The sequence below is a fragment of the Myxine glutinosa genome, chromosome 3, assembly GCF_964187855.1.
Source record: "Myxine glutinosa chromosome 3, kmMyxGlut1.1, whole genome shotgun sequence".
NCBI classification, from domain to species: domain Eukaryota; kingdom Metazoa; phylum Chordata; class Myxini; order Myxiniformes; family Myxinidae; genus Myxine; species Myxine glutinosa.
In genome coordinates, this window is record NC_136263.1 from 38,814,682 (window position 1) to 38,838,287 (window position 23,606).

The 23,606-nt window shown below is 44.0% G+C and overlaps 1 protein-coding gene across 4 annotated transcripts in view; it reads left to right on the forward strand.

Annotated features, from left to right (window-relative positions):
* The window catches only part of BRD8 (bromodomain containing 8), a 149,039-nt gene that overhangs the window by 116,845 nt on the left and 8,588 nt on the right, over positions 1-23,606 (forward strand). Inside the window, exons 18-23 of one of the 4 annotated variants that reach the window (XR_010983768.2) lie at positions 5,613-5,681; positions 5,829-6,006; positions 6,550-6,654; positions 6,744-6,843; positions 7,349-7,393; positions 7,543-7,598. Coding sequence is in view for 3 of the 4 variants with exons in the window: in XM_068111037.2 (XP_067967138.2) it covers positions 5,613-5,681; positions 5,829-6,006; positions 6,550-6,654; positions 6,744-6,839; positions 7,349-7,393; positions 7,543-7,598 (549 nt within the window). In the remaining variant the exon portion in view is untranslated. Of the gene's footprint in view, positions 1-5,612; positions 5,682-5,828; positions 6,007-6,549; positions 6,655-6,743; positions 6,844-7,348; positions 7,394-7,542; positions 8,788-23,606 lie in introns of those variants that run through there. The other 3 variants (XM_068111037.2, XM_068111039.2, XM_068111038.2) reach the window with 3 other exon arrangements.

Here is a 23,606-nt window from a genome sequence, read left to right on the forward strand (position 1 = left end):
GGGGAAGATGGACCCCCTTCACGAATACCCGGGGAGGGTAGTTTAAAAGTAGGTAGAGGGAGTAGGTAAATTGTGGTTGGATATTGGCATCTGTGGTGCGAGTATTTGCACAGAGTGTTGGATGGGTGCATTAGTGGAGTCAATTGGCTGGGCGTGTGGCCTGTTAGTGAGTGTAATTGAATGGGCACTCCGCCACTGTTAGTCTGTCGGCCAGGTGAGGCCGCAGGTAGGCTCTGGGAGCCAGTAGAGTTGTTCAGTGGGGCCCGAGTAGCCCGACGCCAGAGAGGGCGGTAGTGGGGTGAAAGCGCCAGAGGGCCTTCCCCAGGTAGGTTAGGGTAAGGAGCAGGTAAGCTCGGAGACAACTGCAGTGGCGGAGGTGTGCAGGTGAGCAGACCTGCTGGGAACGCCACACGACCCAGCCCGGAAATTGTGCGAAGGCACAGGGTGAAGAATCGGGGGAGTGAGACCCCAAATTGGTGAGCACCACAGTTTGGTCAATGGGAGTTTGGTTCTTAGAACCACATAGTGCAAGATGGCCAATGGTTTGGCAGGGAAAGACCCCAGGTAGAGTAAAAGTGTGAGTCACTAACAAGTGTTAGTAAAATGATGAAAGATGAGGAAGTTGTTGTGGTAGGAGGAGACCTAAATGGACATGTGGGAAGGAGTATGGACGGTTTTGAGGGAGTTCATGGGGGTTACGGATATGGTGTGAGAAATGGAGAAGGTGAAAGGATTTTGGAGTTTGCTGATGGAGCTGATTTGTTGATTTGTAATACTCAGTTCCAGAAAGAGGATAATAAGCTTGTTACATACACGTCAGGTGGGTCGACGACAACCGTTGACTACCTGATGGTGCGTAGGCGAGATAGGGGGCACCTCCGGGACACAAAGATGATCCCGGGGGAGGAGGCTGTTTCACAGCACCACTTGGTTGTCTGCGACATAAGGGTGAAAGGTGCGAGGAGAGCCCGGCGGGTGAAGTACCAACTGAGAATGAAGGTGTGGAGGTTGAAAGAGGTGACAGTAAGGGAGGCATTAAAAGAGAGGCTGAGTAGGGTAGAGGATGATGTGGTTGAGCTTGAACGTGGTTGGATGTCAATGAAAGATAGTCTGTTGGGAGCAGTTGGTGAGGTATGTGGATGGACAAAAGGACCACCGAGGCACTCGGAAACATGGTGGTGGGATGAGGAAGTTGGAAAGAGGACTGACGAGAAGAGGAAGAAGTTCAAGGAGTGGCAGAAGGCGAAGGGTACGGGAGCAGAAAAAACATAACATGAAAGTTATAAGGCAGCCAAGAAGGCTGCAAAGAAAGAGGTAGCAAAGGCACAGGAGGCATGTAGGAAAATGTTCGGAGAAAGCTTGGATTTGGAAGAGGGTCAGAGAGCGGTATTCAGGATTGCAAAGCAGATAGCGAAAGAGAGGTGCGATGTGATGGGGGTGAGTTGCTTGAAGGATGAAGTGGGACAAATCGTTGTGGACCCAGATGGAATTAAAGGAAGATGGGAAAGATATATGGAAATGCTGTTGAATACAGAGAATGAATGGGATGGCAACATAGAGAGTAACCCAGTTTTAGGACCGGCAGAGAAGATAACTGAGAAGGAAGTTGAGGAAGCGATAAAAGCAATGAAGAGTAGAAAAGCGGGAGGGCCGACGGGAGTTGTGGGAGATATGTTGAAGGCAGCAGGAAGTTGGGGTGTGAAGAGAATGACAGAGATCTGTAATCTGGTGGTGAAAGAAAGCCGCATTCGGATTGGGAACTGAGTACCCTCGTCCCTCTATACAAGGGGAAAGGTGACCCTCTGGAGTGTGGCTCGTACCGAGCGATAAAGTTATTGGAGCATGGAATGAAGGTATTGGAAAGGGTGTTGGAGAGGAGGATAAGGAAGAAGGTGAAGTTCGACGAAATGCAGTTTCGATTTATGCCAGGAAGAGGAACGACAGACGCGCTCTTTATTGTTAGGCAGTTGCAGGAGAAGTACATGGAGAAGAGGAAGAAGTTGTTTCTTGGGTTTGTTGATCTGGAGAAAGCATTCGTTAGGGTTACACGCGAAGTATTGACATGGGCATTGAGGACGTTAGGAGTGGAGGAATGGTTGATCAGACTAGTGATGGTAAGGTACAAAAGAGTGCGCACAGCTGTAAGGATGAAGGACGGGAACAGTGGTGAGTTTGAGGTGAAGGTGGGAGTGCATCAGGGGTCGGTACTAAGTCCACTACTATTTGTAGCTGTGATGGAGGTGCTGGCTCGGAACGTAAAGGAGGGTATACCGTGGGAGTTGTTGTATGCAGATGATCTGGTGTTGATTGCGGAAAGTATGGATGGACTGAAGGAAAAGATGAATAAGTGGAAGGAATGTATGGAGACAAAAGGTCTGAATGTGAATATAGGAAAGACGAAGGTGATGGCAAGTGGTAAAGCATGTGGTGAGATGGAAAGAACTGGGAAGTGGCCATGTGCTGTGTGCAGGAAGGGTGTCGGAGTGAACTCCATTCAATGTACAATGTGCGCTGAGTGGGTTCATCAAAAATGTAGTGGTCTGAGAGGGTCATTAACCAGTGTGGTAGCTACATTCAAATGTAAGGTGTGCACAGAGGGAGCTGCAGATGGAGGAAATGTTGAGTTGGATCTTGGAGACGGCGTGAAGCTGGAAGGTGTGAAAACATTTTGCTACCTCGGAGACATGCTGAATGGAGAAGGTGGATCAGACTCAGCAACGGTTGCAAGAGTGAGATGTGCATGAAAGGAGTTTCGGGAACTGAGTGGCGTGCTGATGAGGAGGGGAGTGTCGTTGAAGCTGAAGGGAAAGGTGTATGCTGCATGTGTGAGAAGTGTTATGATTTATGGGAGCGAGACATTGGTAATGAACGTAGAGCAGCAACGAAGGGTGGAAATGCGAATGGTTCGGTGGATGTGCGGAGTATCGTTGAGAGAGAGGAAGACAAATGATGAATTGCGAAAGATGATGGGAATATTGCCTGTGATTGATGCTGTGAAGAGGAACAGGTTGAGATGGTTTGGTCATGTGTTGAGGAAGGATGAAACTGACTGGTTGAGAAGAGTGATGGAAATGAATGTAGAAGGAAGTAGAGGACGGGGAAGACCGAGAAAGACTTGGCTAAAGATGGTGGAAGAAGAAATGCGGGAAAGGGGGTTAACAAGGAGAGATGCAGAAAATAGGGCAAAATGGAGAAGATTGTCATGGGGACCGCAAGGCTAACCCCCCCCCCCCCCCCCCCCCCCTCTAGCAGGGCAAATGGCCTTTAAAATGCATGTTGTTGTTGTATGTGTATATATATATATATATATATATATATATGTATATATATATATATATATATATATATACATATATATGTTGTTGCCAATTCGGGGGTCGGCAATCCGGGGGGTTAATCCCCTTGTCTTTTACACTGGCCGATTCCCCCAGTCCTGGAAATTACACGCTACTTTGCGGGGTGAGATTGGCCAGGGTGATTGGTCAACGGGTGCCCAAATACCTTTGGCAATCCCTCCGCAAAGCAGGGATATAATTCCCTGCTCGGACCCGGACAAGATGGAGTTTGCCGAGCGGTTAGCAGTCCGAAATCCGAGCCGTTAGCAAACACGAACCCGATCCTGAGCGTTGGCCAAATCGTGCCACGTATATTCAATTGGGGACAGGACGAAAGCGATCGGATGAGAAGAAACCAAGGGGTAAAGAAAGAACAAATATGGTTTATTTATACAGTAATGATTAAAGAGGAAACGAAAGTGCAAGAATATCCACGAGAGGAAATAAAAGGACACAGGGCAATCTTAAACTACACAGTCTTACTTAACAAACCCAGGATGCTTTCATGCTCTGCCTTTTCTGCCCCCCATACCCTTCGCCCTCTGCCACTCCTTGAACTTCTTCCTCTTCTCGTCAATCTTCTTTCCAACTTCATCATCCCACCACCATGTTTCCGAGTGCCTCGGTGGTCCTTTTGTCCATCCACATACCTCACCAACGGTTCCCAACAGACTATCTTTCATTGACATCCAACCACTTTCAAGCTCAACCACATCATCCTCCACCATACTCAGCCTCTCTTTTAATGCCTCCCTCACTGTCACCTCTTTCAACCCCCACACCTTCATTCTCGGTTGGTACTTCACCCGCCGAGCTCTCCTCGCACCTTTCACCCTTATGTCGCAGACAACGAAGTGGTGCTCTGAAACAGCCTCCTCCCCCGGGATCACCTTTGTTTCCCGGAGGTGCCCCCTATCTCGCCTACGCACCAGCAGGTAGTCAACGGTTATCGTCGACCCACCTGACATGTATGTAACAAGCTTATTATCCTCTTTCTGGAACTGAGTATTACAAATCAACAAATCAGCTCCATCAGCAAACTCCAAAATCCTTTCACCTTCTCCATTTCTCACACCATATCCGTAACCCCCATGAACTCCCTCAAAACCGTCCATACTCCTTCCCACATGTCCATTTAAGTCTCCTCCTACCACAACAACTTCCTCATCTTTCACATTTTCCATCAGCTTCTCTATAGAACACCAGAACTTGTCCTTCTCTTCATCGCTCCGACCAACCTGCAGAGCATATCCCGAGATGATGTTCACCAAGAGGTTTCCAATCATCATTTTCACCATCATCAACCTTTCACTCACTCTTGTCACACTCACCACACTGTCTACAAACTCCTCAGAAAACAGGACACCAACACCATTCATGCCCTCCGGGCACCCTTGCCACACAAACTTGTATTTCTGTCCCTGCCTACCCTTCACCATTCTCACACCATTTCCCTTCCATCTCGTCTCCTGCACACAACATATGTCCACTCTTCTTCTGACCAATACTTCCACCATTTCTCCTGATCTCCCTGTCATTGTCCCTACATTCCATGTCCCAAACCTCAGAAACCGATCTCCACGTCGGGCATCAGACGTTTCAACGTCATAAATGGAGTGATTTCCACCCTTGCTTCGATTGGGTTCCCCACCTTGAGTTTTGACGAGAGGGAGTGGGGTCCCCCACGGGGTACTTCGGGCTGTACCCTGCCCATATGTAGTCGTAATTGTCATGGTTCTCTTTTTGAGGCAATGTTTTTATGGCCGGACGCCCTTCCTGATGCCAACCCTTTTAGTCGCCTCTTACGACACGCAGGGATACGGTGTACCTATTCTAAACCGGGGTACACACCGGTATATATATATATATATATATATATATATATATATATACTGTATATATACTGTATATATATATATATATATATATATATATATATATATACATACATACATACACACACACACACACACACACACACACACACACACACACACACACACACACACACACACACACACATACATACATACATACATACATACATACATACATATATATATATATATATATATATATATATATATATATATATATATATATATATATATATATATATATATATATATATATATATATATATATATATATATATATATATATATATGTGTGTGTTTCTGTTCCAATAGCAGCATCTATTGTGGTTCAGTGGTTGGAGGATGTTTTACTGACATTTGTTATTTGTTTTGGGGGGTTTTTTGGGGTTTTTTTTTGCAGGTATGCCAATGTATTTTTGCAGCCAGTTACCAATGACATTGCACCTGGCTACCATTCTATCGTCCACAGGTATGATGCAATTATAGTAACACTTGCATACACTATAAATCCTTTTCTTGTATTTTGGTCCACCTAACATGAGCATTGTAATGTTCTGTGTAAAGCAACCACGGTCGAAGTGCAGTGGTGTGTACAATTCAGCTTTGCGTACTTCAGGTCCATGGACTTGTCAACCATAAAAAAGAATATTGAAAATGGTGCAATCCGCACGACAGCTGACTTCCAGAGGGACATCATGCTCATGTTCCAGAATGCCATCATGTACAACAGTTCTGACCATGATGTGTTCCACATGGCCATTGAGATGCAGAGGGATGTGATGGAGCACATCCAGGTTTGTTTTGCACCATTTTGATGTGACAGTCCTGCCCTCAAATGATTACTGTGGACGTATACATAACGTACTTGATATGTACAGTGGATGACTGCTACATTGATTTGTATACCACCCTTCAGTTATACGTTTCATTTTCCCCAGCATCCCTCCCCCTTCCTGATTTCCCACCTTCCTTCCTGATTATATGTTTAATTTAACGTACATAATAAATATACAGCTTATTAAAATCTCTTTACCCATTCTCCGTACATTTTCAAATCTACATCCATATGTCCAATGTAGGTATACCAGATACGAGGAGTAAATTTAATACATTTTATTTATTTATTTTTGCTGGGAATAAGGCTAAAAATTTCCACTATGTGAACTTAATAAATGAAAACTTGAGTTAAACAGCTAATCAGAACATGTATTGCAATAAATGCAGCCCTGTGTCTTGATTCCTTGATCGGTTGTACTCCAAGGTTTGTAAGTAAATGTGAGACATTACTCAAGTTGAAGTAGTATGGTGACTTATTGACATCTCTGCCAACCTCACAGCAATTTCTGGCCACTCAACTCATCATGCAGACTTCCGATTCCAGTGTCGGTGCAAAGGCATTGAGGGGTCGAGACCCGACAAAAAAGCAGGACTCCGCCGAGAAGGTTTGTTACCGCCTGGCAGCGGGTTTCCGCCATGTTGTGCGTACCTGCACGAGCGCTGTGTAAGATCATGTCTGGTATCTTGCACACAGGGGCACACGCGCACAGCATTGCGCAATTTTGCCTTGCCCAGAATGGCAGCGCTCTCCGCTGGCAGTAGCAGAGATCTTGCAGCGAAGCGGCTTCATGTTTGTAATTATAACTAAAGTCATTTATGATTGCCATCCGCTATTTTCCTCTAAATTACATTGGCTTGCTTTTGCTCCATGAAGCTTGCTTCTGTTTTATTTAATTTTCCTATAATTCAGCTCCAGGGTATTTATATTCTCTTTGCAGAACTGCTATGGGATCCAAATTAGTGGTTTATTCCTTGCTGCCTGTTGGCAAGGTACAAAAAAAAAACTGCAAATAGATTCCAGTACATTCACAAAGCTTGTTTGAAATGATCTTTGTAAATGGCGTCCCTTCCCAATTCAGCATCCTTGACTATAAAACAAACTTTACTTGCACAAGCCGGTTTTTATCTCCTCCTGTTTTGTGCATCCCTTGCCGTGCTGGTGGCTTCTTAAATTGCTCTATGTTTCCCCAAGCTGCAAGGGCCTTACAATTCTGGCTTGGTGTTCTGTCTTTTTTTTTTTTTTCACCTTTTACAAAATAAAGCGGTTTGATAAATGCTCTGATGTATCCTCTTTTACAGGACAGTGCAACAATGGCTTCTCCTGCTTTTCTTCTCTCTCTCTTTGTGAGTACTTGGAAGTAAATTTTTAATTCATCAAGATTAATAAAAAATGCCTGCAAATATCCTTCACAATTTCTTTCCGTTGTGCTGTCACGCTCTCTCATTCATGACATGCTCCCTAATCGATGATTTTGGTTGTGTTGATTGTGCAGGATGTTGGAACTCGTGGAAGGCGTTCTGCCATTGAGGCAGACCTGAAGATGAAGAAGTGAGATGAGCATGGCATTGAACCGTTATCTGCAGTTTCCCATGTACAATTTGCTGTGTCCTAGCTGATGGCAGAGGTGGTCAAGTAATTGTCGGGTTGGTGAGGTTTATTGCTAAGGATGTGCGGATGGCATTCTGCCATTGAGGCAAACTTGAAGATGAAGAAATGAGATGAACATTTCATTGAACCGTTTTTGGTGGTTTTACATGTGCGGTGTGCTGTGTCTTGGTTGATGGCAAAGATTAGTTGCTGAGTTGGTGGAGTTTCTTGTTAAGTATGGTGTCACTTTGCTGGATTCCTATTTTTTTTCCTGTTGAGTCACTGTTCTTTTCAAGTCGTTGAACTTTTTTTCGTTCTCCACTCGCTGTTCCAAGATGGAGTACCACAGCTGCACACTTGCACCAACCTGCAGTTTCCCAGCATGGTGTGTGTGCGCAAAACACCTCTTGACATTAGCTGAAGGCCTTTGTCCAAGTGTAGACTGGATGTTTAAGGCCATGACTGGAATGTGCTGGTTTGAGAGTTTTCCCCACTTTCAGTTGAGTTGTGGAGAGATTTAGTCATTTGTCAATGGCTGGACAAATGGATAGTCGCAACCTGATCTTTGACGCAAGACGTGTGTAGTTTCCTTTTCAATCTGTTAACTCTCATATTGTGGTAATTAATGTTGGTTCAAGAACATCATGTATGAAATTTAATGCAAGGTGTTGGTCCGTAAAGAAAAGTGGGCGAATTTAATCGAGAGAATGCAGGCAAAGCCGTGTAGCCTGGTTTTCCTTCCCCAGGTGGTAGAGAATGGGGTTGTTGCCTTGACCATCCGATTTATGGTGTGAAATTAACGAACAGAGTTTCGGTCTTGAATAGCCGCCATACACTGACCGCATACAAGGTCTGAGTCGGGATCAAAAAAGTCCCACAATTTTATATGTTGCAGTTGTTTTTGACCTAATCCTCCATCAGTGTAATTTCATCTCACTTCATCTCATCTCATTTTCATCTCATCTCATTTTCATCTCATCAGTGAACTACATCTAACTTGTAGACAGATTTTCGGTGTGGTAGCTTTCATCTAAACATCTGTGCTCTTTTAATTATGAATATAGATTTTTGTTTTGAACTTTGCAAGATGGTTGCAGCAATGCAAAGAAAGCATATTCAAACGAACCCATAAAAATATTGCACTTTCTAATCCTTAGGCTTTTGAGTTTTTACATTCACCAATGAAGTAAATATTCGGAAAATGCACGTGAACACGGTGAAACGAGAGCACCGTTAATACACACCCAATCAACAATAAACTAATTGTTTTTCATTTATGTTTAAGTATATACAGTGTCACACACCCAACTTACCCACCAAGGTTCGTCCGAATCCATCCATAACTTTGAGATATCGTGCTATACTGCACATCATTTTTGGCCATATCACTCAAATGTGAATGATGTGATGATGTCCACTCCCTGGTCATCAGATACATATGGCTGCCGAAGAAGTTTCTTGACTATTGGGCACAATCCTTGTCGGGGCGTCACTCCTACGAAGGATACTCGAATGGCTCATTCATCCCAGTAAGCTGGTACTCATTTCGCTCACCTTGGAAGGATGACAGACAGGCTGAGTTAACCCCACCTGGTGCTAATTCAATGACCGAACGGGATTTGAACTCGGGACACTAGAATCCCAAGCAAGAACCCTAACAGTTAAGCGAACACCGGGCTTACTCAATGGTGAACAATCACTTATAAAAACTCTAGCATCTGGATCTTCACCAAAATCTAATCATTTAGTCCTTCTCATACACCCACCCTCTCTTCCAAATTTTGTCCGAATCTGTCCACAACTTTTTTTGATTTCACAGTCAGACACTGACACAGATGAAAAAACCACCTTTGGTGACGGCGGTAACAATTGCACCTCATTCTTTCTTTCTTTCCAGACTTTGAGCTTCTTTTTAAAAGCTGCGATATTGTCAGCCATTTCAATTGCACGGAATACACTTCCCTGTATAGACAGATTGAAGTGATCATCTACATTTGCCAGAATATGCAACCTTGGCAAGCCATTGTAAGTCCTGGAAGTATTCTGACAAAGGAGACTTGTTTTGAGACGGGCTTCAAGTTCACGTCTCAGTTCATACACTTGGTTTATTACTTTACCATGGGGCAGCCACCACACATCAGCATACAAAAGTCGGTGATGGTGGTAAGCCCCCATTTATTTACACAGAGCAGCACAGGTGCAAGAATGGAGTGCATTTGTTTTCACAAAATTCACACAATTTTTATTCTCATAATAAGGACATCATTAAGCTTTGGAGACAATTTCTTGGCTGCCAACTGCATCTCCATGAATGAAAGAATGTGTTGCTTGAGCACCCAGTGCAACTTCCTTCACTTTGGCCAATACATTAACATTGATGATTTCCGAAAAGGAACAGAAGTTACGTCATGGAAATTCATGCAAATCCTATGTACGTGCTGTGGCGTCTATGGGAAAATGCTGTGTGCGGTGGCATATTGTGAGCTGTTTGAAATTTTGAGAAATTCCGCTCCGCACACATTAATTAAATCTAAGTGTCATTTTTAAAATTATTATTGGCCCTTTGAACACGAGCGGTTGGTCTGTCTACTGGCTGCTATTCAAACTTTAATATGCCCAAGTGGCCAGTCTACTGTCTGTTATTCAAACCTCCATATACAGTGCCTTCAGAAAGTTTTCACACCCATTGACTTTTTTCACATTTTGTTGTTACGGCCTGAATTTAAAGTGGATTAAATTGAGATTTTTTGTCACTGATCTGCACATAATATTCCATAATGTCAGTGTTCTTAGCTCTTACACGAACCTCGATTCTGTATCCAAAAAAAAAAAATAGCACCGCAAAGCGGGCATAACCCCTCAGCCCATGCATGGTGAAAGGAAGCATTTTTGATAATTTGTTCTTTGAAGCGAAGTTGTATACCAAACTGTAGTTGTAAGTAGGAACTGCAAGTAATGAAATTTTCGCCCATGAACCCATTAACCCATTTCGTGCTCATGAGCCTTCCTCTACTCAACCCCAACACACACTGCAAAAATGGATTTAATCGGACAAGCCGTTCTGCTCGAAATTGACAGAAACCAATTTCAAGATGGCTGCCGTGGCGGCCATATTGAAAATCGCAGCGTGCCCATTTTCGAAAGGCACCTTCCTCTACTCAACCACAACACACACTGCAAAAATGGATTTAATCGGACAAGCCATTCTGCTCGAAATTGACAGAAACCAATTTCAAGATGGCTGCCGTGGCGGCCATATTGAAAATCGCAGCGTGCCCATGAACCTTCCTCTGCTCAACCTCAACACACACTGCAAAAATGGATTTAATCGGACGAGCTGTTCTGCTCGAAATTGACGGAAACCAATTTCAAGATGGCGGCCATATTGAAAATCGCAGCGTGCCCATTTTCGAAAGGCACCTTCCTCTAATAAACCCCAACACACACTGCAAACATGGATTTAATCGGACAAGCCGTTCTGCTCGAAATTGACAGAAACCAATTTCAAGATGGCTACCGTGGCGTCCATATTGAAAATCGCAGCACGCCCATTTTCGAAAGGAACCTTCCTCTACTCAACCCCAACTTCCACTGCAAAAATGGATTTAATCGGACAAGCTGTTCTCCTTGAAATTGACGAAAACCAAAAGTTGACGGACGCCCGTCCGCCCGCGACGGCCACAGTGCAAAAGACCTTAGACTGCGGTGAAGACATCTCACTCTAGCAGCCGTTGCCGAGTCTGATCCACCTTCTCCATTCAGCATGTCTCCTAGGTAACAAAATGTTTTCACACCTTCCAGCTTCACGCCGTCTCCAAGGTCCAACTCAACATTTCCTCCATCTGCAGCTCCCTCTGTGCACACCTCACACTTGAATGTGGCTGCCACACTGGTTAATGACCCTCGCAAACCACGACATTTTTGATGAATCCACTCAGCGCACATTGTACATTGAATGGAGTTCACTCCGACACCCTTCCTGCACACAGCACACGGCCACTTCCCAGTTCTTTCCACCTCACCACATGCTTTACCACTTGCCATCACCTTCGTTTTTCCGATATTCACCTTCAGACCTTTTGTCTCCATACATTCCTTCCACTTGTTCATCTTTTCCTTCAGTCCATCCATACTTTCTGCAATCAACACCAGATCATCTGCATACAACTCCCACGGTAAACCCTCCTTTACGTTCCGAGCCAGCACCTCCATCACAGCTACAAATAGTAGTGGCCTTAGTACCGACCCCTGATGCACTCCCTCCTTCACCTCAAACTCACCACTGTTCCCGTCCTTCGTCCTTACAGCTGTGCGCGCTCTTTTGTACATTGCCATCACTACTCTGATCAACCATTCTTCCACTCCTAACTTCCTCAATGCCCATGTCACTACTTCACGTGGAACCCTATCGAATGCTTTCTCCAGATCAACAAACCCAAGAAAGAACTTCTTCCTCTTCTCCATGTACTTCTCCTGCAACTGCCTCACAATAAAAAGTGCGTCTGTCGTTCCTCTTCCTGGCATAAATCCAAACTGCATTTCGTCAATCTTCACTTTCTTCCTTATCCTCCTCTCCAACACCCTTTCCAATACCTTCATTCCATGCTCCAATAACTTTAACAATAACTTCCACTCCCTGCGCTGGTCCTAATTTTGTTGACCTCAGACAGATGACAGTCAGGCTGAGTCAACCCATCTGGTGTTATTTTGGCATGGCTGTGACTTAAACTTGGGCCTTAACTGATATACCACCACCAAGCTTGCATTCAAATTTAATTGGACTGATTCGCAACATTTTGGACCACGCATTTTGACTGGATTGAGCTGAACACCTCATGAAAACTGTATTGATGAATCTTCATCAATTTTGTCAAAGTCCATGACATTGTAATCATACTAAAATACGCAATTTGGTGTCTGTCTGCCGCGATATTTGGTCATTACTTGCACAATCTCAACCAAACTCGACAGGAGGATTAATGGTCACACGATCATTTTCCTCCACCCCCAACCCCCCGTCCCTTACCCCCACCTTCCCACTCTCCTCAAGGGGTTTGTCTGTTTTTGGTGAAATCCTTGTTAAGGTGTATAGCCTTGCTAAGATAGCTTATCGTGGTGTTTTTCCAAGGCTGATTTTAACCCTAACAAACCCTAACCCTAACAAAAGTAATAACAACATTAATGATATAATCGAATAATAATGTTATTCTAAAACAATATTAATACTCCTAATAATATCTCCCATCCCCATGGGGTGTTTCCTCCTTGAAGAAAAGTTTTGTGGGGACACTCTGATCAGAAGTTTAAAAATAATAATAATAATAACCCACAAACACCTATGATTGCCTTTTGAAACAGTTGATACTGCTGGTTAACACTAAACTGAAAGGGAGAAAACCCTCGGTGTATTCAGTTACCAAGCAACGAGCTCGTGTTTGCCAAGCCAGCCGTTCCTTATCAACAATTTCAAATGGAGTGCTTTGTTGAATGCTTAAACCACTTGGTGAGCGGAGCGCTCTACAAGAAACTTGGTTAACTGGACACAACCCCGACAACCTAGATCTACTGCAATCTCCACTCCGAGAGGATAAAATTACCTTTTCTGTCACTCCCATACAGAGTTGTGTGAGTGTACTCATCTTGAAAATACACAATGCTTTGCACAGCTGTGACGTCACTTCACGCACGTCATAGTTGATGCCAAGACCACACCACAATATTTCAGCGATCAGACATTTTCACAAATGCCTAGAGCAAAAGGTGGAGGTGAATCTTGAACCAAATTCTACGTCCTATCCCATTTACAAGAACAAATGGATGAATGGAAGCATGATTGACACTCCGCTTCCGGTCCGGTCTGGAGAGGACGCTGGCGTTACTTGTTCGCCGCTTCTCCGACTGGGCCATTGTACATAGTTTGCTTTTTTGGTGGTCGTGGCGGATTTTTGACCGTTGGGTCTGCCCTCTGCTCGGTCCCGGCTCTGCTCCTGGCTTCGCCTGCCCGGCTCCTCCACTGTTTCCTCAGGCCCGCTCCCGTTGTTTGCGGCGGTGGCTGTTTGCCGCTGTGGTCTTGATTAGCGGCTGCAGTCGTTTGCCGCTGCGTTTGCCGCTTTGCCTCCTCGACCTTGGCCTCGTACTCGTCCCTTCGCTCCTGCCTGGCATGGCTCTGAGGTACTCCGCCGCAGGGTTTCTTCTGCTCGGTACCCGCTCCACCCCATCATGCATCTCTGCCATTAAATCAAATGGACTCTCCGACGACCCAGGTACATTCACCGTGGCTCCGGTCGTAAGTTTGTTTATTTGCAATCAGGTCACTCCATCCCCGTCCTCTGGTCGGCTCAGCGCACTCTCACTCTTCGTCCCAGCGCACCTGGTCACAGCAACGCACACGATCGCACCTCCTGCCTACGAACCCTGGCTAAATCACCTGAATTCATCCCTGCTGTTCAAAACAACATCAAGCTCACCCTGTTCAACACCCGGTCCCTCAACAACAAATGCCTCATCCTCAACGACTACATCCTGGATAACAAACTGGACTTTCTCTGTCTCACCGAAACCTGGCAACAACCTCTGGACTACTACACACTAAACCTCACCACACCCAATGGATATTCCTACGTCAATAAACCACGCTCGGAGGGCCGAGGTGGTGGAATTGCCGTTATCCACCGTCAAGACATCAAGACCAACCTCATCTCCATCTCATCTGCTCCATCATTTGAACACCTGGCTTTAAAACTCTCTGGTCGCACGCAGTCAGTCATGGCTGTCGTCTACCGCCCTCCCAAACCACACCCATCATTCCTGTCTGACTTCTCCTACTTTCTGACCCAGCTATGTTCCCTCTCCCCCTCAATCCTCCTCCTTGGTGATTTCAATATCCACATGGACTCCACTGACTCCACAATAACCACTGACTTCACTGATTTACTCACCTGCTTTAACCTCACTCAACATGTCGACTTTCCTACCCATATCCGTGGTCACATTTTGGACCTTGTCTGCTCCACTGGATTAAATTTGCACCATCTCTATGGCTCCGACCTCACCCTCTCTGACCACTTAGCCATCACTCTGACCATCAACATCCCCGCCCCAACACCAAGGCATTATCGCACAATCAACTTCCGTAAGCTAAACGCTCTTTCACCTACCTCATTCTCATCCACCCTCTCTGAAAAAATGTCCACTTCTCCCTTCATTGACCTCCACACCCCTTCCGACCTCACTGACTACTACAACCACACTCTCTCCTCCTGCCTTGACCAGCTTGCGCCTGTAAAAACCAAAACAGTTTCTTTCACCCATTCTGCTCCCTGGTTTACCCCTGAACTCCACCTGATGAAAACTCGTGCTCGCCAACTTGAAAGACTCCGCAATAAAACGGGTCTCATAGTTCACTCCCAAGCCTACAAGGACCACCTACAACACTACAAAGATGCCCTCTCCCACGCCCGCTCTGCCTACTACTCTCAAATTATCCACTCTGGCTCCGGAAACCCAAAAGCACTCTTCTCGACAATAAACAAACTCCTCCGCCCCCTGAACACCACCACCCAGTCATTCACAGTAGACAACTGCATCTCCTTCCTCTCTTTCTTCCAACGCAAAATTGACAACATCTACAACAGCTTGACCACCGCCGCACCCGCTCCCCCTCCAACCACCTGCCCCCCCTTGTCCTGCCATCCCCTGTCTCGGTTCTCCCCAATCTCCCCTACTGACCTCTCTGAACTCCTCATAGGAATGAAAACTGCCACCTGCACTCTTGACCCCATCCCCTCCAGCTTTGTCAAAGCCTCCCTCCCTGCTCTCTCTCCACTTATCATTGCAACAATAAACTCCTCCCTGTCTACAGGCATCGTCCCACCTTCCCTCAAAATTGCTGCTGTTACCCCCATTCTAAAAAAACCTGGTCTAAACCCTGACACCCTAAACAACTTCAGACCCATCTCCAACCTACCCTTTCTGTCAAAAGTTTTGGAACGCGCTGTAGCCACTCAACTCAAACATCATCTCTCTGCCAATAACCTGTATGAAACATTCCAATCCGGATTCCGGTCCAACCACAGTACTGAAACTGCTCTCCTCAAAATCACCAATGACCTTCTCCTCTCCTCTGACGCTGGCAACCTCAACATTCTCGTCCTCCTCGACCTCAGCGCTGCCTTTGACACCATCGATCACACTATCCTCCTCACCCGACTTGAATCCACCTTTAACGTTACCGGCACTGCCCTCTCTTGGATTAAATCATACCTCTCTGACAGATGCCAGTTCATCTCCATCAATAACTGCAAATCCCCCACTGCTCCCCTCCACCAAGGTGTCCCCCAAGGTTCAGTTCTTGGCCCCCTCCTCTTCATCCTTTACCTGTCCCCGCTCGGTCACTTAATCCGCCGTCATGGTCTCCAATTCCACTGCTTCGCCGATGACATCCAGCTTTTCATCTCCACCAAGTCCGTCTCCACCGACACCCACTCTATCCTGACAAACTGCATCACTGAAATAAAATCCTGGCTTCAAATCAACTTCCTCAAGCTTAACTGTGATAAATCTGAAATAATCATCATTGGCCCAAAAACGCTCACAAAATCCACCCATAACTTTGCCCTCAACATCGACGGTATCCCAGTATCCACCTCCCCTCACATCCGGAATCTTGGCGTCATCTTTGACCAAACCCTTTCCTTCGACAAATACACTAAACAGATCACAAAGTCAGCCTTCTTTCACCTGAAAAACATTGCCCGTCTCCGCTCATCCCTCTCCTCCACGGCTGCAGAAACCCTCATCCACGCCTTCATCACCTCCCGTCTGGACTACTGCAATAGCCTCCTCTATGGTTCACCCTCAAAAATCACCAATAAACTCCAATACATTCAGAACTCCGCTGCCCGTCTACTCACCCATTCCCGGACCCGTGACCACATCACCCCCGTCCTTTACAAGCTTCACTGGCTCCCCATCCCCCAGAGAATCCAGTACAAAATCCTCCTCTTGACATACAAAGCCCTCCATAACCTGGCCCCATCCTACCTGGCTGACCTCCTCTCCAGACACACTCCCACCCGCAACCTCCGCTCTGCTGGTACCAACCTCCTGACCCCCTCCATCCGGACCAAATTCAGATCCTGGGGGGACAGGGCCTTCTCCATCGCTGCTCCCACCCTCTGGAACTCACTACCTCACACCATCAGAGACTCCTCCTCACTCACCACATTCAAAACATCACTAAAGACCCACCTGTTCAACACTGCATTCAACATTCAACCCACAGCATTTAACCCCTGACTATCTCTTCTCCTTCTCCCTCCTTTTGCTTTAAATATTTCCCTATTGATTCTTGTCTTTTTGCAATTGTTGTTTTCATGTATTGTTATGCATTATGTTTGCCACTCTGTCAAAGCGCCTTTGGGCTTCTGGAAAAGCGCTATACAAAATAAATGAATTATTATTATTATTATTATTACTAGGGCATGCCCGTACTATATATATATCTAAAATTATATCCCCCCCCTCTATTTACATGAAATGGTTTGGTCCATTCGCAAAGCCAAAGCGAACGGCTTGCGAGTACGGTGACAATCCCCCCCCCCCCCCCCTCTATTTACATGAAATGGTTTGATCCATTCGCAAAGCCAAAGCGAACGGCTTGCGAGTACGGTGACAATCCCCCCCCTCTATTTACATGAAATGGTTTGGTCCAAAGCGAACGGCTTGCGGAGTTTGGTAAAGAAATCGCCATAGCTCGGTAACTACTTGTCCGATTAATATGAAACCTTGAAAAGGCACATCCTCGGGTCCCCAGCAATATACCTGGCAAGTTAAAAGTATATCGGACCCGTGGTTGTCGAGAAACAGCGGTCACAGACACACAGACAAACACACAGACAAACACACACACACACAGAGATTACTGGAATTATAGATAGATGATCTACCAAATATGTATTGAAAATGAAACCTTTTCCTGCAGAATGATAAAGTTGCGTTGAAGAATTACTTCTCATTTGGACACTTTTGCACACAAATAAATCATATGGGGATGGGGTCCCTGGGTTGTGAATAGCCCTTCTTTCTTTCAATCAGCATAATTCCTTTTCTGCTGTATGATGTCACCTGTGAAATCGCTTGTTTTGGAGGTACTCGCTGAGTTCCCACGTTCACTGGCCCTTTTGTGGAGTGATGGCTGAGGGTCAAAAGGTGCAGGAAATGTTCTGTCGGAATCGAAGTTGAAGTGGAACGACATTTGGTGGAGCACATTGTCTCGCCTCGTGTGCTCATTCTGAACAGAAATGCAATCGTCAACTAAAAACGTAAAAACGCAGCTCTCTATGGCTTACTCCTATTGTGGCCCATGTATCCATACCATCCATGCATCCTATTATGTTGCATACTGTTACGGATTCGTCACTTCCGTTGTGGTTTTCATCCACTGTAAACATTTTTGATTCCATGTACTATTATTGTTGTTGTTTAAGGGAAATAGAGATTACTATTTTCAAAAGGTAAAAAAGTTAATGTTTTAAATGAAACCGGAACCGGACGACGGCGAAAAGGAAAAAGGAGGAAGAGAAGGCGGAGCGAGTGAGTCGGACAAGAAGCTGAGCTGCTTCAAGGTCCTGAGCGATCGTTGGCGAACGAGGGTCACGTGTGAACTTGGGGTTTCCTGGGAAAGGGATTCCTGCGACAGAGTTGTTATCGCTGTGACAGATAAACCTGCATGACAGGTTTTGCAGTTGATTCCGACGAGAATCATCGGAGTGCCATTACGCCACAAGAACGGGCCGTCGGCCATTTTTACCTCGCGCAGGATTTGCGCTTTGCTCAAGGTTTTTTCACCTCGCTTTAACCATTTTCACCGTATTCAGACGTTAATCTGGTGTGTGTGTGTGTAACGTGGCTTTTGAGTGGGAAATCTGCGGTTCGCCGATTGGGAGCCATGGAACGTCCATACCCGAGGGTGTGATTTCCCAGTCGCCTTGAGGGCACCTTTGCGCAGCTTTGGCAGCGTGACTGTGACTGTCATCCGAACGGGATTCTGGTCGCGATTAGACATCGTTCTGACGATCACTGGAGCGGATCGACTTTGGCTTGATGCCGGAATAGAGACATTGGGAATGTTCTTCTTTTCGCTCACTTGGAGCACAGTGAGTTATATTGTACGAACCTGATGGTACCATCATAGGAAATATATATTGGTTGTACATTTGATTACTATTGTTGTTGTACTGTTATTCTTGTGTGATCTTAATACAATACTTGTTTGTTGGTAACAATTGGTGTGGTTTCACCATTTATCTTTGACATACAGAATAACACATCTTTCTGCCTTGACTCCTCTCGGGGCTCGGAGGTACACCGTGACCGGGGTTTGGGGAGGAGCACGTAACACATACATTGCCATTATACGTAGCTTTATTGATTATGGATCGATTATATCGGGATGTTTAACGACCATTTTTGTGTACATCAAGGCTAAATTGCTTCCATGAAGATGAATCTGAAAAAAAAAATTCAAACTATATTCCCCATGACTTGTCAATCATATGTAGTAAGTCTCGCATCGATCTGTCACGTGGTTCTTGAGAAGAAGAGGTTTCATGTTTTTATTTTTAATCGAATATGGCCACCAAACCACCTGACCGACATTGTCATGCATTCAATTCTTCACTCATTGGGTTGTAAATCGGATATATAAGGTTTCAGATTTTTCGGACATCAATTTTGAGTCAATCAATTATGGCTTGAATACCACTTCTCCGATGATTTCATTGCTATCACATGATATACCACATGTGGCGTTGATGACGTGCCAAGTTTCCATTTTTTTCAGTGCCTTATATGTTGAGTTTTGCATCGATCGGACTTGTAGAGAGGGAAAAGCAAGTTGTAGAGAGGGAAAAAAAGCAAAAATATATGGACGAAGAGACACAGCCAGACAGTCTCCCAACCCCTTGCAATTAATTTTGAGAATTGGATGAAGATGAGGAAATGTTCCCATAGACAAGAGAAAATGGAAACTAGTCACCTGGAATGTTGTTCAGTGCTTCCAGGTTCACACACTTACTCAATCTTGACATAAAGAACGTATGGCTAACCCTTCAGTTTGCTTCTGCAGCCAACATTGACAGGCGCAGTGTTTGGACCTTCTTGGACGAAACATCCGCCATGACCTCTCTTTCTGGTGATTGCATATCAAAGCTAACCACCAGGGCAAAGCCTGGTGTTGGCTTAATGGTTAAGGTGGCTGACTTGAGATCTTAGGGTCCTGAGTTCAAGCCCTGTCATGCTGTTGAATTGACACCAAGTGGGTTGCCTCAGCCTGTCTTCCTTCCGAGGTCGGCAAAAGGAGTACCAGATGACTGGTTTTGAGAGGCATTAAATCAGCGGCAGCCACACCCCCAAAAATGATGCAACCAGGAGCCACAGTCTGCACACGAACCACCACCACCTCCAGTGCAAGAAGGTTCTTTGAAATGGTTCGCATAGTGATGCCATTCATGGCTTCCTCTCAACTTTGAACATGGTGTAAAGCCTCTGAATTGGTTTTTCTCTCCGTATTCCTTTCTGGATCCATTTTTCAATGACTGTGTTACATTTCCACATATGTGGCCCTCTTCGAACCTGTGCTGAGTCTGAATGACCTATTGAAGATATCCCTGGTGTCATGCTTATCTGCTCTGCCATGTTCTTCAATACTCTGGGATGTTTTGGGCCGAGAGCTTATCTTTTCTTCGCATTACCTACTGTTTCTTTAAATCCTCTATTCCTATATGGAACTCTTTCCCGGTGTGGTGTCATGGGCTATCTGCTCTGCCATGTTCTTCAATATTCTGGGATGTTTTGGGCCGAGAGCTTATCTTTTCTTCGCATTACCCACTGTTTCTATAAATCCTCTATTCCTATATGGAACTCTATCCCGGTGTGTACCCCGGTTTAGAATAGGTACACCGTATCTCTGCGCATCGTAAGAGGCGACCAAGGGTTGGTGCCAGGAAGGGCATCCGGCCATAAAAACATTGCCTCAAACAGGGAACCATGATTGTCATGGGACCCGCAAGGCTAACCCCTGCTCTTGCAGGGGAAAATGGCCTTAAAACGATCATTCATTCATTATGGAACTCTAAAAGTGCTTCTGAGATAGATTCTGTAAGAGATATATATATATACGTATATATATATACGTATATATATATACGTATATATATATGTATATATATATGTATATATATATATATATATATATATATATATATATATATATATATATATATGCATATATATATATGCATATATATATATATATATATATATATATATATATATATATATATATGCATATATATATATGCATATATATATATATATATATATATATATATATATATATATATATATATATATATATATATATATATATATGCATATATATATATATATATATATATATATACGTATATATATATATATATATATATATATATATATATATATTATATATACAGTATATATATTATATACAGTATATATATTATATATATATATGTATGTATGTATATATATATATATATATATTATATATATATATGTATGTATGTATATATATATATATATATATATATATATATATATATATATATATATACACACACATACACATACACACACACACAGAGAGAGAGAGAGAGAGACAGAGACAGACAGTAGCCAACAGTATTGCCATCACATAACAATCCGTACATCACTGCCTCATTTACACTTCATCAATTTATTGCTTCAAGTTTCTACAAACACTCCACTGGTTACAACAGTACTTGATTACTCTTGTAGTGTCGCCACATACTGAGAATCTACAAATTAGCAGCCCAAGTACAATGTTATAATATCTATACATGATCATCAACTTCTTACAAACTGCATGAACATCTCTAATAACAGCATTCTATATTTATCTCCATTTGTGATTGGTTACTCTAAGTTGATAAAAAAGAAAAGTAGGGAAGACAACTGAAGCTGCAAGAAGTCCCTGAAATTATATCGGAGCTTCTCGTACTTTTAGCAAGGCCTCGCCCTAGACAATAGTCTGGAGGCAGTCATATGTATCAGTGGGCGGGGCCGACACTTTGTTATCCGCGTCATCCTGACATTAGTACGTGGAGTCGACAGTGCCAACGCACTCTGATAGTTTTGTAAAATTTACTTCAATGAAGAACTTTATCAAGACAAGATATAAGTATTTACCTGTAGTATCCAAGTCTTGGTTCTGGGAAATCAGAATATCTCGGTAATACTTGAGTAGATTCTTCCCAGACAAATAGTCACTATAAATCATCAGAAAGACGTTAGTCAAACACACTACACGTGACATAAATTCATGGTTGATCGAGTAAGCGTGGGGAAGCACATGGCCTTGTCAAACTACGATGGCGTCGGTTGAGTGCAAGAGAACACGCTCTCAGAGAGTATATGTAAATATTTAACTGTATAAAATAAATGAACTGGAGAAACATTGTAGCAAAGGATGCTGCACCAATTAAAACCCCAGTCATTGCCATTGAGAGAGGCCCAGCTGAGAAAAACACACCGTCTGAATAATTATTGCAATATTTGAGTAGATGATGTTCTACTCATTTACAAATGTTATAGTACAAACTTCATAGACGTGCTCACCAGTGGCGTACTGAGGGTGTCTGGCATAATTATATATATATTTTTAATCACATAATTGTTCCCCCTCCACCCCTTGCTTCCACCTCCCTCTCCCAAATCCCCAACCCCAGTAGCCATAGGTAATACTAATAGGGCATAGACATAAGGAAACTAGGATCTTTATATTTAAATATCAATTCATTGACCATTGGCCACTCCAGGTGATGCAGATGCCAAAACAAAGTTGAAAGGAACACTAAATGTCAGTTCAAATATTTTTTAAACTAGGGAGCCCGTTGGTCCATTGGACCAAATTTTAATTGGGGACTTTTGGTTCATCGGGACTTTTTGGTCATCTGGGTCCTCGGACTTTTTGGGTCCTTGTAGACTTTTGGGTCATCAAGGACTTTTGGGTCCTCAAGGTTATTTTGGGTCCTCGGGAACTTTTGGGTCATCAAGGACTTTTGGGTGATTTTGGTCATCTGGGTCCTCGGGGATATTTTGGGTCTTGTGTTAAAGGTTCTTCCAAGGTCTAAGGGGTCTCAGCAGTCTAAAGGTTAAGAGGCACATTTGAATAGTACGTAATTAATTGAAAGATGTGAAAAAGTATGACACACGCACACACCTCATCCATTTATAGTAGATTCAATTCGTGTGGATTCCTTGTTCAGACTGTTTTATACGAAGGCATCAGTGATGCGCCGCCGTAGTGAATCTGCCGCCGAGAAACCGTGACTCGAGATGGTTTATTCATCACGTGGTTTGCTTTTACCTTGACCCACGACTAGAGGGTTCGTGATCACGTGTGCGGTGTGTAGCACTGGTACGTCACTATTATTTTATTTTCATAAATGTAACAATGAAAAACAAGGCATTTCCCGAGACATGATATTTCTGCTGATATTATTTGATTCCACATTACATTATCACCCATAAGCATAACGCCGACACTGAGGTGTATAGCGGCTCCGCCCCATCAAGCTGATTGACAGTCATAGCCACGCCTACCCCTGTCCTATTATTTAAAAAAGGAATGTCGTTTTCTATACATTTCGAGGAATCCTTTCAAGCTATTAGAATTATAATACCAAAGGATGTTGCAGGAAGTAAAACTTTGTCGAATGGTAGCAGAATCGTTGCCATTGATAGAGGCAGCTCGGAAATATGCTGTCTGAAGAAGATTATTATTATTATTATTATGAACAAGACGATGAATTCCCGTGTTTGACCAATCTCGTTTTTTTGCTTTATTTTGCTTTTGCTATGGTCTGGAGAACTGAAAAGAGATCCCTACCTCGACAATCAGCTGAA